Source organism: Dendrobates tinctorius, unplaced genomic scaffold (genome assembly GCF_039654945.1).
Source record: "Dendrobates tinctorius isolate UK_male_01 unplaced genomic scaffold, ASM3965494v1 ptg000294l, whole genome shotgun sequence".
NCBI lineage: Eukaryota > Metazoa > Chordata > Amphibia > Anura > Dendrobatidae > Dendrobates > Dendrobates tinctorius.
The window spans coordinates 1,418,119-1,433,831 of record NW_027361961.1 but is presented as its reverse complement, the minus strand read 5'-3'; the positions used below and the strand labels follow the sequence as shown (position 1 = coordinate 1,433,831).

At 42.7% G+C, this 15,713-nt stretch overlaps 1 protein-coding gene across 1 annotated transcript in view; it reads left to right on the top strand.

The window, feature by feature from the left end:
- The window catches only part of LOC141072978 (uncharacterized), a 138,217-nt gene extending 124,646 nt beyond the window's left edge, over positions 1-13,571 (top strand). Inside the window, 4 exon segments of the mRNA XM_073560244.1 lie at positions 711-828; positions 912-1,009; positions 1,208-1,298; positions 10,993-13,571. Of these exon segments, the coding sequence (XP_073416345.1) occupies positions 711-828; positions 912-1,009; positions 1,208-1,298; positions 10,993-12,770 (2,085 nt within the window). The 3' untranslated portion in view covers positions 12,771-13,571.
- The last annotated feature ends 2,142 nt before the right edge of the window (positions 13,572-15,713 follow it).

Genomic DNA, 15,713 nt, shown 5'->3' with positions numbered 1-15,713 from the left:
AGATGTGTTAGTCAGAAATTCAATTTATGTTCCAGTCCATACAAGACTACAGAATACAACATCTACACGTTTTATTTCTTCATATGTTTCCCTTATTATCTCCAGTAATTGTATAATTACACAGGATTTTTATGATGTTACATCGGCTCATCTTCTCATTCAGGTCTCTACAATATCGGATCCTCTCAGTGAAGATCTTGTATATAAGATAATTTTCCCAATTTACCCATCAAGGATGGATATGGACAGAGACAAGATGGTGGAGAGGATATTACACCTCACCCTAGAGATCCTCTTCCGGCTTACAGGAGAGGTGAGAGATTCTGATGACGTCACATTCCATCATTCTTATCTATGGGAATAACAGATGGACAGAACTGGAGAGGTGAGGACTCTGGGAATGTCTGTAGTGAGATTTATTAATGTGTCTCTCCATTACCAGGATTACACAGTAGTGAAGAAGACCTCTAGTGAGCGCTGTCAGGACCCTGTGTCTGAGGGATGGAGAAGACCCCTGAGCCCAATCATGGGGCCTCCACCTCACCCCATGATAAATGAGGACATCAATGACCAGAAGATCCTAGAACTCGCCTACAAGATGATTGAGCTGCTGACTGGAGAGGTGACGCTGCTGGGAATGCTGGGACATTATACAGTAATGCTATGAAGGGATCGGGGGATGACGTTATCATTGTATGTGTCAGGTTCCTATAAGGTGTCAGGATGTCGCTGTCTATTTCTCCATGGAGGAGTGGGAGTATTTAGCAGGACACAAAGATCTGTACAAGGACGTCATGATGGAGGTTCCCCAGCCCCTCACATCACCAGGTAATAGACAGGACTAAATACACACGGCCTATAATTATCTGTATGTAAAGAATGAATTCAGTCCCTGTATGTGTTTCCTCCAGATCTATCCAGTAAGAGGACAACACCAGGGAGATGTCCCCGTCCTCTTCTTCCACAGGACTGTAAACAAGAAGATCCCAATGTTCCTCAGGATCATCAGGTAGATGGAGAGAAGGTGTCAGGAGATCTCCCCTATGATGTGTAGACGGCTGTGAAGGTCTTGTGCTCAGTCTTGTTTTATCCACCAGTATTATATGTTTTATACTTGTGTAATGAGAACGGTGGAGATGGCAGGATTAGAGCTGATCATAGATGTGACTTTTCCATCTGTCTGTGACTTTTACAATATTTGTTTCAGGGTGAAGATCTGACCCATATTAATACTACAGAGACATATGTGAGGGGTGAAGAGCGGTGTAAAGAGAAGATTCCTACATATGACTACCCAGGTGAGTAGTAACCACTAAATGCAGAGATATCACAGATTCTTCTCAGTCACCGGCTGTGGCTGCTTTATCGGTGGTGTAGTCCGGCTGCACACTGCCGACACTAAGCTCCGCCCCCTGTCGCGCCTCCTCCGGTAAGCTCCACCTATGGGCGCATGACGCTGCATGCAACCTGCGTCAAAAGGACGCATGCGCTGGCAAACGCATACCTGCGCACGGCCTGCGTACCCAATGCTAAAGATAGGGTACGCAGGTCGCATGCAGCGTCATGCGCCCATAGGCGGAGCTTACCAGACAAGCACGGCAGGGGCCGACGCAGCTCCAAGGAACGCTTGTGTGGAACTAGCCTAAGCTGTGTGTGGCTGATGGCTGTAATATACAATTATTCACACCTGCAGGAGATGTGTTGGCATGGCTTGAGCTCTGGTTTCATGGATTCACTCCATATCATAAATTCCATTATGTTTTTAATCATAAAGAATTCAGATTACTGCACAATCTCTCCTGAAATGGGGGGCGCTAATACTTTCTCCACTCTTCTGCTAAGGACTCGTATTGGCTCCACTGGTTCTCCATAAACGGGTGTAACTCTGGTTTAGCGTTTGAGCTCTCCCCTCATACATACGTTGTTGTTGGGGATAGTTTTATTCCATGTAATTTTTTTTTTCTTTTCAACCTGTTCATCTGTATGATAGTTTGATTGTGGTGGGGTCACCCTGCCTCAGTTACCAGAGTCTGTAACTCCGTGGTATTCAAACAAAAAAGGAAGCGCACTGTAGCGCAAACATGAAATATGAAAAATGAGTTGCATTACTGCATTAAAAGAATGAAAAATTGAGAAAGCTTAGTGCATAAAATGGCCAATTTATGTGTACCTGGAAGCCATGGTAAGGCATTACTTGTTTTCCAGGAGCTGACACTAATTTGGTGAACCCCCCAAATCACTCTCTATACTATGGGGTGTGACACAGACTTTCGGGGTGACTGTGACTCTAAGAAAGGGAGTAAAGTAAGGAAGGGCCCAACAAGGACGGCAAATCCTCCCATCGCCAAAGGCGCAAGTACCACAAAGAAGCTGCCCAAGTGCTGATAATAGAATGTCGTGTGATCCTATTCCATCTGTGGGTTCTCTTTCAGACACGGAGGAGATCAGGAAGGAAGGTGAAGTGTCGTTGCCAGTAGCAACCATTGGGCTGAGACAGATACTGTGCTGTCAGAGGATCTGACACAGTGTAACACCCATGCTCCACAAGACGAAGTCAGGGAGAGGGAACCAGCCAAGAAGATGGTGTGTGTGTCCTCTCCGATTTCTGTGCAAGCAGCTGATGGTCGGTCAGTGGTGGTGCTATGGGAGAAGAAATCCCGGTAAGTGCTGGTGGAGCAGGAGTCCGTGATGCTCAGGAAGAGCAGATCACTGGTGGATTCACCTCTTATTGGGAGCGAAAGCCTTTGAAGGTGACACGGCTGAAACCCAAGAGAGGGCTGAAGATGACACTGCTGAGACACAGGTGAAGGTCGAGGATACAGAAACGGAGGAAGCCACCAAAGAAGTAAGGCCTGAAGCAGGTACCTCTTTGAGTGATGGAAGTTCACCAAGTCCAGAAGATGGAAGAAGCGAGCTAAGGAGACTCAAGGAGACTATACAAGCCAATTTGAAGCAGGAGAAGCTTGGGAAACAGGCTGCTGAGGGCCGAGTGAGTGCGTTGGAACGAGAGGTGTCTCAGCTCAAAGGTTAATACAGCAGCCCTGAAGAAAATGGAACTGCAGATGTCTGTTCTGGCCGAGCGACTCGAAGAGGTGGAAGTTTGGAGAGAGCTGATGCTGGAAACTGAGCCAGGCGATCATCTCGGTGCAGTGGAGAAGGGTGAGACTCCCTTGTTCAAGTGCCTTGTAGAGGTTCCGGAAGATTGTGCCAGAGAGTCGGTGCATGACGACTTTAAGAAGGCCGTGGAAGCCTGTAGGGTGTACTGGTCCCCAGAAGCTAAGCAGCGAATGTGTGTGTCTCTGTGTGTGGGCGGAGAATATGTATGTCTGTGTTTTTCTGTTTGTTTGTACCCATGTAGCCATGTGACATGTGTACCCAGGCATTGTCTGATAGGATCACTACTCCCATCCGGCTACGTCTTTTGTCACATATAACAAAGACAGCATGAACCGATGATGGGAGAATAGTCTCATCATCCGGTGCCTGTGTTCAATTGTAAATCAAAACATTTATATACTTACATACAAAATACATACTCACCAAATCCCTAATCCCCGATGCCCATATCTCCTGCAAACAAAAATAATAAACCAACATATACTCCCTGTCTGCTATAGTCCATTTATTAGAGTGTCCCACGGTGATCTTACGTGTAGAACAGTCACATCGGAAGATGTGACCACTCTACCCGGCCGCAGGCAATACACTGACAGGAGGTAATGGCTCCTGCAGTGTATCACTGAGCCGCAATGAGAGTTCACTGGAGTTCATCAGCTGATCAGTTCCGATGCTTTCACGGCATAGCTGCATGAGAAAGTTCTCACACAGTGGTAGTGCCGTAAGTGAGAGCACTGGAGCTGATGAACTCCAGTGAACACTCACGGCAGCACAGTGATACACTGCGGGAGCTATTACCTCCTGTCAGTTGATCACCAGAGGCCGGGTAGAGCAGTCCATCCTCTGATGTGACTGTTCTACACGTTAGATCGCCGTGGGACACTCGGTATTAAATGGACTACGGTGGACAGGATAGTATTATTTGTTGCTTTATTATTTTTTGATTGTTTGAAGGAAACAAAGGAGTCGGGGATTAGGCATTCAGTAAGTATGGTAAATTTTGTTTCAGTAAAGGAGTCTATGTGATTATTTCAACTAAAGGGCTTTATTCTGGGTGTCTGTGTTTTATACAATATCTCTGTGGGTTTAGTAATGGATAGGTGTCTTGCAGACGCCTCTCCATTACTAACCTGTGGGTTTGATTCCACCTGACAATACATTGGTGACCTCAACCCCACAAATATGAACCCCACTTGCCACCGCTACAGGGCAAGTGGGAAGAGTGAGGCTAAGTGCCAGAATTGGCGCACCTATAAGATGCGCCATTTCTGAGGCGGCTGTGAGCTGATGTTTTTAGCCTGGGGAATGCCAATATCCATGGCCCCTTCCCAGGCTATTAGGGTTTGATTTTATAGGGGGACCCCGTGTCCTTTTTTTCTGGGGTTCCCCTGTAAACTAGCCAGTAAAGGCTAAGCAAACGGCTGTGAGCTGATATTAATAGCCTGGGAAACTTTGGCTATTGGCTCCGTCCCAGAATATTAAATCAGCTGTCGGCTTTCCCTCTCCTGCTTATGAAAATTATGCGGGAGCCCACAATTTTTTTTAAGTTTTTTGAAAGATAAACAAATATTGCATTTCACACATATTTCTGACAATTGTTTTTTTGTTACAGCACATGTAGGTTAATTATGTTAATGCTCCTACATAGGCTGGTGTGTGTGTGTCTTTATTTAATATTAACCCCATCCTGACATCAGACGTACTATCCCTTCCATGGGACCCGGGCCCCTATGCCAATGGACGGGATAGTACAGCTACCGCGATCAGCGGCGCCCACGTGGTGAGCGCCGCTAATCGCGGCCGGGTGTCAGCTGATTATCACAGCTAAGCGCAGGCATGAGGAAGTCTGCGTCTATGCCTGTGACAGATCGCTGATCTGTCACAGGACAGTGATGTCCCACCTGGGACTATGTAATAAAGTTAAAAAAAAAAATGTTAAAATAATTTTAAAAAAAATCGCCAAATAACTTAGAAAAAAAAAAAAAATATTCCCCCAATAAATCCATTTTTTGGAAATAAAAAAAACAAACAAAAGTACACATATTGGGTATCGCCGCGTCCGTAACTACCTGCCCTATAAAACTATCCCATTAGTTAACCCCTTTAGCGAACCCCTTAAAAAATAAAAATAAAAAACGAAGCAAAAAATAATGATTTATTATCATACCGCCAAACAAAAAGTGCAATAACGCGCGATCAAAAAGACGCATATAAATATCCATGGTACCGCTGAAAACGTCATCTTGTCCCGCAAAAAATGAGCCACCAAACAGCATCGTCAGCGAAAAAATAAAAAAATTATAGCTTGCAGAATAAAGCGATGCAAAAATAATTATTTTTTATATAAAATAGTTTTCATTGCATAAAACCGACAAAACATAAAAAAACGACCTAAATGAGGTATCGCTGTAACCGTACTGACCCGAAGAATAAAACCGCTTTATCAATTTTACCGCACGCGGAACGGTGTAAACGCACCCCCCAAAAGATATTCATGAAACGTTGGTTTTTGTTCATTCTGCGTCCCAAAAATCGGAATAAAAAGCGATCAAAAAATGTCACGTGCCCGAAAATGGTACCAATAAAAACGTCAACTTGTCCCGCAAAAAATAAGACCTCATATGACTCGGTGGGTCAAAATACGGAAAAATTATAGCTCTCAATATGTGGTGATGCAAAAACTATTTTTACAATAAAAAGCGTCTTTTAGCGTGCGACAGCCGCCAAAAATAAATACCGCCATAAATAGTAAATTAAACCCCCCGTTATCACCCCCTTAGTAAGGGAAAAATAATAAAATTAAAAGAAAATGTATTTATTTCTATTTTCCCATTAGGGTTAGGGCCAGGGTTAGGGCTAGGGCTAGGGTTAGGGCTGAGATTAGGGTTAGGGGTGTGTTGGCGTTAGGGTTGGAGTTAGAATTGGGGGTTTCCACTGTTTGGGCCCATCAGGTGCTCTCCAAATGCAACATGGCGTCTGATCTCAATTCCAGCCAATTCTGAGTTGAAAAAGTCAAATGGTGCTCCTTCCCTTCCAAGCTCTGCCATGCGCCCAAACAGTGTTTTACCCCCACATGTAGGGTATCAGCCTACTCAGGACAAATTGCAAAACAACTTTTGGGGTCCAATTTCTCTTGTTACCGTTAGGAAAATAAAAAATTGGGGGCAAAAATATCTTTTTTGTGGAAAAAAATGATTTTTTTTTATTTTCACGCCCAGGCGTTATAAACTTCTGTGAAGCACTTGGGGGTTCAAAGTGCTCACCACACATCTAGTTAAGTTCCGTGGGGGGTCTAGTGTCCAAAATGGGGTCACTTGTGGGGAGATGCAATAGTTTAGGTAGATTAGGGGCTCTCCAAACGCACATGACACCCGCAGACCATTCCATCAAAGTCTGCATTACAAAACGTCACTACTTCCCTTCCAAGCCCCGACGTGTGCCCATACAGTAGTTTTCTCCCACAAATGGGGTGTCAGCGTACTCAGGACAAATTGGACAACAACTTTTGGGGTCCAATTTCTCCTGTTACCCTTGGGAAAATAAAAAAATTGGGGACTAATTGATCAAGTTTGTGGAAAAAATACGATTTTTTTATTTTCATGCCCGGGCACTATAAACTTCTGTGAAGCCCTTGGGTGTTCAAAGTGCTAACCACACATCTAAATAAGTTCCTTAGGGGGTCTAGTTTCCAAAATGGGGTCACTTGTGGGGAGTTTCAATAGTTTAGGTACATTAGGGGCTCTCCAAAGACAACATGACACCCGCAGACCATTCCATCAAAGTCTGCATTCCAAAACGTCACTGCTTCCCTTCCGAGCCCCGACATGTTCCCATACAGTAGTTTTCTCCAACATATGGGGTATCAGCGTACTCACGACAAATTGGACAACAACTTTTGGGGTCCAATTTCTCCTGGTACCCTTGGGAAAATAAAAAAATGGTGACTAAATGATCATGTTTGTGGAAAAAATAAGAATTTTTTATTTTCACGCCCGGGCGTTATAAACTTCTGTGAAGCACTGGAGGTGTCAAAGTGCTCACCACACATCTAGATAAGTTCCTTGGGGGTCTAGTTTCCAAAATGGTGTCATTTGTGGGGGGTTTCCACTGTTTTGGTACATAAGGGGCTTTCCAAACGCGACATGGTGTCAGATCTCAATTCCAGCCAAAAACGTCAAATGGCGCTGCTTCCCTTCCGAGCTCTGCCATGCGCCCAAATAGTGGTTTACCCCCAGATGTGGGGTGTCAGCGTACTCAGGACAAATTGCACAATAACTTTTAGGGTCCTGTTACCCTTGGGAAAATAAAAATTGGGGGTGAAAAGATCATTTTTGAGGAAAAAATATGATTTTTTAATTGTACCGCTGTACGTTATAAACTTCTGTGAAGCCCTTGTGGGTTCCAAGTTCTCACCACATATCTAGATAAGTTCCTTGGGGGGTCTAGTTTCCAAAATGGGGTCACTTGTCGGGGGTTTCCACTGTTTAGGTACATCAGGGGCTCTCCAAACGTGACATGGCGTCCGATCTGAATTCTAGCCAATTTTGCATTGAAAAAGTCAAACGGCGCTCCTTCCCTTCTGAGCTCTGCCATGCGCCGAAACAGTGGTTCCCCCCAACGTATCAGGTATCAGCGTACTCAGGACAAATTGCACAATATCTTTTGCAGTCCAATTTGTCCTGTTACCCTTGGTAAAATAAAAAAAATTGAACCTGAAGTATTTTTTTTGTGAAAAAAAGTTAGATATTCATTTTTTTTTTTTTTAAATATTCAAAAAATTCCTGTGACGCACCTAAAGGGTTAATAAACTTCTTGAATGTGGTTTTGAGCACCTTAAGGGGTGCAGTTTTTAGAATGGTGTCACTTTTGGGTATTTTCTATCATATAGACCCCTGTTATGATGAGTCACCGAAGGAGGAAAAAACAAAATACCAGCTAAGTCCAGAAAAACCAGAGAGGTTGGCAGCTATCGGATTGCAGACCCCTGAACCTATCCACAACAACTAGCAGTAGCCGTGGGGGGTTCCTACGGTGCCCTAGACCCCTCGATCACAGCCGGAGAGTTACATAGCCTAAAGACAGAAAGGGGAAAAACTAAACTGCCCCAGAGCAGACCCCAAAGCAATAGGCAGCCCCCAACATATAATGACGGTGAAGCAAGATGAAAACACTAACACAGATAGAAAGATAGGTTGAGCAAATGATGGGGCCCAAGCTAACTACATAGGACAGGATAGGAAAGCTGCTGTCTGCCATCCGCAAAAACCCTATCAAAATGAGCCAACCGACTGATAGGAAAAAGAGGCCCTGAAGTCGCTAGGCTTCAAAAGACTATATCAGCACTCAGGTATATTCTGAAGACAGAGCAAAAGATCAACAGATCAGAGACAAAAATGGAATTCAGCTCACCCCCGGCCGGGGATGGCAGAACTCCCAAAAAACAAGGAAAAAACAAAACTGAAGAGTACAAAGCAGAGCAGAAAAACTTAGCTTTGAGATGCAGGAATCAGACTGGTCTCCAAGAATCCAGCAGGAAATTCACCAGCCAGGAAGAAGGGCGTCGGCAGCCTTATATCCAGTCCTCAATTCCAGCCACCCAGTTATCATCTAGCTGCCCAGTTGTTTGGTAATCAGTCTCACTACCTTCCTTCACCAGAGGAGGGAGTTCATCAGACCTCAATGGTGAAGGGAAAAATGAGCTCACAACAGACCCCTCAAAGTGGCTTCAAATGGGATGTGGTCCGTAAAAATAAAATGGTGTTGCAAAAATGAGAAATCGCTGGTCAATTTTTAACCCTTATAACTTCCTAACAAAAAAAATTTTGGTTCCAAAATTGTGCTGATGTAAAGTAAACATGTGGGAAATGTTACTTATCAAGTTTTTTGTGTGCCGTATCTCTGTGATTTAAGGGCATAAAAATTCAAAGTTGGAAAATTGCGAAATTTTCAAAATTTTCGCCAAATTTCCGTTTTTTTCACAAATAAACGCAAGTTATTTGAATGAAATTTTACCACTATCATGAAGTACAATATGTCAAGAGAAAACATTGTCAGAATCACCGAGATCCATAGAAGCGTTCCAGAGTTATGACCTCAGAAAGGGACAGTGGTCAGAATTGTAAAAATTGGCCCGGTCATGAACGTGCAAACCACCCTTGGGGGTGAAGGGGTTAATGAGGGTATTTGGCTGAAGAGGTTGAACAAGGAAATTACATCACAATTATTATTTTTTTAAAATATATCTTTATTTAGCTCTATGGATTTACAAAAACGCATAAACGCCGTTATTGTCCGCTACGTTTTTCTGCCAATAGATGGCGAAACCTTGCAGAAATTTCTGCAAGCAAATACGCAACACGCGCACACAGCCTTATGAATAATTCTATCTAAAAGTATATTTCTTGTTGAAATTGTGATAGAAAATATTGGCCTTTGACACTGAGACCCATACTCTAATTACCACGAAGAGGTTTTACCATTAATAACCCATTTTTTTTATACTGAAAAAGACTGTTCAGCTTGATTATTTCAGTAGATGTGTTATTGTCTACAGTCACAGTTTCGCACATTATCCTTTAACTTCTTTAACCTTCTACATCTGGACTTATACACAGACCCCTAGGCTTGAGCCATTTTGATACTTGCTTTTCTGTAGTATGAGATGGCAAGAAGTTGGTCTAGCTACAACCGGGATGGCAGAGAAAATGCAAAATCAGAAGTCGCAACAGTAGTCAGTAAACAGCCCGGGGTCACAACAGGAATCAAATACACAAGTTGTGAGCTGAGTACAGAGGACTAAATCAGAGGAGAACCTGTATCTCGCAGCTTCCGGCAATATGTTTCAGGCTTTAGTAGGGTGAGGTGCTTTTCATTTGGCTGAAATACGGAGCAGATTACTCTAGCTGGACAGCGTACACACCCAAACTACCAGAATGGATGGTACCCCTGCCAGAATGGATGGTATCACAGGTCGCAGACATCTTAATCATAGTGGCTGAACAGAGTCTGCGCCCCCACCCAGGGCTTCTGGTTCTAATGTCTCCTCCAATACCAACGCCGCCTACAGAATGAATAAGCAGCCGTCATAGGGGCAGATCCCAGAGAAGATGGGACACCTCATTTGTAGAAGCCCCAATATGACATCATGTCAGAAAACCAGAGCAGTAGAAATCCCCCTAAAGTGACTCTATTTTGGACAGTTTAAACCTCAGAATTAATCTATAGGAGTAGTGACAATTTTGACTCCACAGCCACTTTCCGGTAATTAGCGCGCAGTGGATGTTGGAGAGTGAAAATTGAAATATACCATTTTCTTACCCAACAAATAGCGCCCAGATTGTGCTCCAGAAGACACATGCACCGTAAATTAAGTGGGTTCTTCTCACTATAGTAATGCCAAATACATGGATTCTAAATGTGGTTTGGGCACACTGCAAGGCTCAGAAGCAAGGGGGAAATTTGTCTTTGGGAGAGTGGATTTTGCTAGATTGGTTTATGGAAGCCATGTTGCTTTTCAAGCCACTAATAATGTTGAAAGAAACCTCTGTTTCTCCTTTGACAGATGATGGACCTGAGTGGGGACTTGTTTTTTGTAAAATGAGTAGAACTTTTCATTGGTATTATTTTTGCCTATATAACATTGTTTGGTGACTTTTTAGTCCATATTTGGGAGGCAGAATGAACAACAGTTGAACACCACGCTCAATTGGTTCATTCAATAAGGTTCTCTATTAGACTGTGAGCTGTCTTTTTTTGCTGACTAATTAAAATTGTTTACATAACTTGCCATTTTTAATGACCGTTTAAGTAGAAATGTTTAAAAATGTTAAGTTTGAGGCTATTTCATTGAAAAATAATAATTGTTTTTATTCTTAGCAGATTACTGTACCGGGAGATCAGAGGGACAGCTGACATCTTCAATTTTTAAATTAGATGATCTTGAGTTCACACAGGACACAACTGAAGTGAATGCCATTACTCCAGATATACCATCATCCCTTCACAGCAAAGATCTGTCATCTGATGCTTTGAAACAGGTCCTGTCTTCTGATTCATTACCGACTACTAAGGAAAATCAAAGTCACAAAATTAGCATTAAAAATCAAACTGCTCCTAAATCAAAGAAGCCATTATCACCTTCAGAATATAGAAATATTTTTCCCCTTGAAAATTCTTTTCTTAAAAATAAAACAATTCACGCAGCAGAGAACAGATTTTCTTGTTCAAAGTGTGGGAAATGTTTTAACCAGAAATCAGATTTTGTTTTACACCAGAAAATTCACACAGGGGAGAAGCCTTTCTCCTGTTCAGAATGTGGGAAATGTTTTACCCAGAAAGCGTATCTTGATCACCACCAAAGAACTCACACAGGTGAAAAGCCTTTTTCTTGTTCCGAATGTGGGAAAAGTTTTAACAATAGCTCAGGTTTGGTTAAGCACCAAAGAAGTCACACAGGGGTGAAGCCTTTTTCCTGTTCAGAATGTGGGAAATGTTTTAACCAGAAATCACATCTTGTTATACACCAAAGAACTCACACGGGGGAAAAGCCTTTTTCCTGTTCAGAATGTGGGAAATGTTTTATCAATAAATCACATCTTGTTATACACCAAAGAACTCACACAGGGGAAAAGCCTTTTTCCTGTTCAGAATGTGGGAAATGTTTTAACCAGAAATCGGATTTGCTTAAGCATCAGAGAATTCACACAGGGGAGAAGCCTTTTTCATGTTCAGAATGTGGGAAATGTTTTACCAAGAAATCAAATCTTGTTATGCACCAAAGCAGTCACACAGGGGAGAAGCCTTTTTCCTGTACAGAATGTGGGAAATGTTGTAACCAGAAGTCAGATTTGCTTAAGCACCAGAGAATTCACACAGGGGAGAAGCCTTTTTCATGTTCAGAATGTGGGAAATGTTTTAATACAAAATCACATCTTGTAATGCACCAAAGAACTCACACAGAGAAGCCTTTTTCCTGTTCAAAATGTGAGAAATGTTTCAACCAGAAATCACATCTTGTTATACACCAAAGAACTCACACAGGGGAAAAGCCTTTTTCCTGTTCAGAATGTGGGAAATGTTTTAATCAGAAATCAGATTTGCTTAAGCACCAGAGAATTCACACAGGGGAGAAGCCTTTTTCATGTTTAGAATGTGGGAAATGTTTTAACCAGAAATCAGATTTTGCTATACACCAGAGAACTCATACAGGTGAGAAGCCTTTTTGCTGTTCAGAATGTGGGAAATGTTTTAACCAGAAATCACATCTTGTTATACACCAAAGAACCCACACAGGGGAAAAACCTTTTTCTTGTTCCAAATGTGGGAAAGGTTTTAACAATAGCTCAGGTTTGGTTAAGCACCAAAGAAGTCACTCAGGGGAGAAGCCTTTTTCATGTTCAGAATGTGGGAAATGTTTTAACGAGAAATCACATCTTGTTATACACCAAAGAACTCACACAGGGGAGAAGCCTTTTTTCTGTTCACAATGTGGGAAATATTTTAACCAGAAAGTGCATCTTGATCACCACAAGCGAAGCCACACAGGGGAGAAGCCTTTTTCATGTTCAGAATGTGGGAAATGTTTTACCCGGAAAGATCATCTTGCTCACCACCAGAGAACCCACACAGGGAAGAAGCCTTTTTCATGTTCTTAATCTGAGAAATATTTTAAACAGAAATGGTATTTTCTTACAGGGATTGTCATCATATTTGACCTTGTTAAAATAAAAAGATCATATTCACCTTCCGTGCTGGTGCTGTTCCAGTGGTACCGTCACTCGCGTTCCTGGGGCTCATATGAGGTTGTTGCATCACACAAGCCCTGTGCCCAATCAGCCCCAGCTTCACTGTCTCCGCCCTTAGACGTAGTGAACATCAACAGGAAACCAGGGCTGTGACTTCTCTTTGACATCCTCTTATTGTTCGATTTGTCTGAAGGTGAGAATAGTGAAGCCAGCGCTAACTGGACTCAGGGCTCATATGACATAACAACCTGAGCCCCGAAATGCATGTGCTGACACCGCTGGAACCGTACCAGCATGGGAGGTTTATAGAAGTGTTTTTATTTTAACAGGACCAAATATGAGGAATGAGAAGTCAAAATCCCACACAGAGGAAAATACATTATCTTACCTAGAGTGTGAAAAATGAATGACTGGAAAATAGTATTTTGTTGACCATCAAAAACATATAACAGACAGATGTATAATTGAATGAGAAAGGGAAATTTCTTTAGAAGTTACCATATTTCTTTGACTATAAGACACACTTTTTTATTAGAACATTTTTATTAAGAAAATTACACAATAAAGTTTTTACAAAGAGACATCAGTAGAACAAAGATATTTTGATTTACCTGGTATGATTTACAAAGATATATTATTTATGTGGTATCATGGTATTATATGTTATTGTTATACATAAAATACAATAAAGTTGTCATCTTCTTCCAAGGATCCAATTTTTTTCATTCAAACTAATACATCCTCCCTCCCCCCAATAATACTCCAGGGAAATCTGTATTCATATTATTTTTTTGTGATGTGTATACATTAGAATGTCTGCCATTCAGTTATCATAATTAGTTTGCATGTGTACTGGCCCTAATTATATCATTTAATCTGGATTGGTCATACTACAAGTGTTCCTGAAGCCAAAATATTGCCATGTTATCTCTCAGGAGTACTATATATGGTAGGCCTGGAACATTCAACAAGGTGTTGTCAAATTTCCAACCAAATAATATTGTTTTGCTTATTTATAAACTCCAAAACTCAAGATAAAAAGCGGACGGCACCGCTGTTACCGTGTGACTTCAAATGATGTGCGGCATGCAGAAGCCCAGCAGCTGGGAATCTCGGGTGCCAGACCTAGAAACAGTCAATCCTGGGAATCCATGCAAAGAGAAGAGGTCGCACTCATCGAGATGAAATTTCACTGATTTATTGACATATCTTGAACATGTCAAGTCGGGGGCGTGACATAAGGAGTGTGAGGTAGGCTGACCTCGCACTCCTTATATCACTCCCCCGACTTGACATGTTCAAGATATGTCAATAAATCAGTGAAATTTCATCTCGATGAGTGCGACCTCTTCTCTTTGCATGGATTATTTATAAACTCATTATCTGTCGGTGGTTGAGCATCTGGCCAATGTTGTGCAATAATTTTGCTAGCTTGATACAATGTTCGCGAAAGATCTATAGCCATTGGGGATTCAAAACTTCCATAATCAGTCTCACATCTACTTATTGTAATGTAGCTGTCAGGGGATGGTCTCCCGTGCGAGACTGTGAGAATCTCTGATAGATGTTTGAAATTAAACCGGTAGTGTATTTTGCCACTCCTATTGAGTCTCGTAAATATTTTTTCTGTATATCCGGTGCCGCAGCACTAAACTGAGTTAGATATGCACGTCTAAGGCTGGTTTCACATTAGCGTTTTTGGGTGCAGCGCATCGTGCGCTCTCGGGTGCATGCGCCATGCGTCCCTATGTTTAACATGGCGGGCGCATGGTCTAGCGCTTGCACGCGTTCATGTGCAATTTCTTGCGCATGCGCTTTTTGCTGGTGTGCGCCTAGACGCTACATGTTGCATTTTTTGTTCTGCCCAACCTCGCCAAAAAAGTGCATGCAATCGCGTGCGCATGGAATGCGCCAAAAGAAATTAGTCTATGGCTTCGCAGACGTGCGCTTGGTCACGTGCTCGCCAGCGCTTTTGAGCGCTTGCGCTTTTTGAGTAAACAATGTCTAGACACTGGTTTAAACCACACCCTACACAAGAAACATTGTTTGGGGGGTAGTGTAGATAAAAGAAGGTGTTTGCACTGGCAGAACAATACTCTACAGACAGCCTGCAAGAGACCAGAGCCCTTTCTTGATCTTGCAGCTTTGCTCCAAAAGAATAATGTGAGTATGCTAAAAAACCTAATGTCTGCCTGTCCTTTAAATGTATTATGTACTAATGTCTTTTATTTGTTTTCATTGCAGCATGGCTTCTGGGGATGCATATCGGCCATCCCGTGGTGAACTGGCCCAAGCAGAGCGTGAAGTGAGTATCTTCCTGCCCTACATTTTGGGTAAGTGTTGGCTGCTGCATGTACACATGTGGCAAATTATTTTTTGTTCTTTTTCAGACCTCATCGGCGACGGCAGGTGAGGCCGAACAGCAGGAGCAGCCAGTCCAAGTGCCGGCGGGCTGAAGGGCTGTAAGTATAGACTGACTGAATGTCCTCCCCCCCCTGCCTTTTTTTCTGTCCTGTTTTTATCTTCAATCCTTCTTCTTTTCTGTATCTTTCTCTATCTTTTTCATTTCCTAATCCTTCAAAGATTCTAATGTTTATCTTTATTTTCTAGGCTCCCCAATGGGACGAAGAAATCGCCCTGGACAATGAAGCACTCATAAACCTAGTCCAGGAGTGAGACAGCCGTGATCCGCAGCACGCGGATAATGTGAAAACCTGGCGGCTCTGGAATGAGGTGGCCGCAGTGCTGATGGATGGCTGGGACACCGCCTGTCAAAGGGTCCGCAAGGATTTTCGTGAGTATTTCAATGCTTTGTGATGCCGCACTGACTCTTGGCCGTGATGACACAGGTGT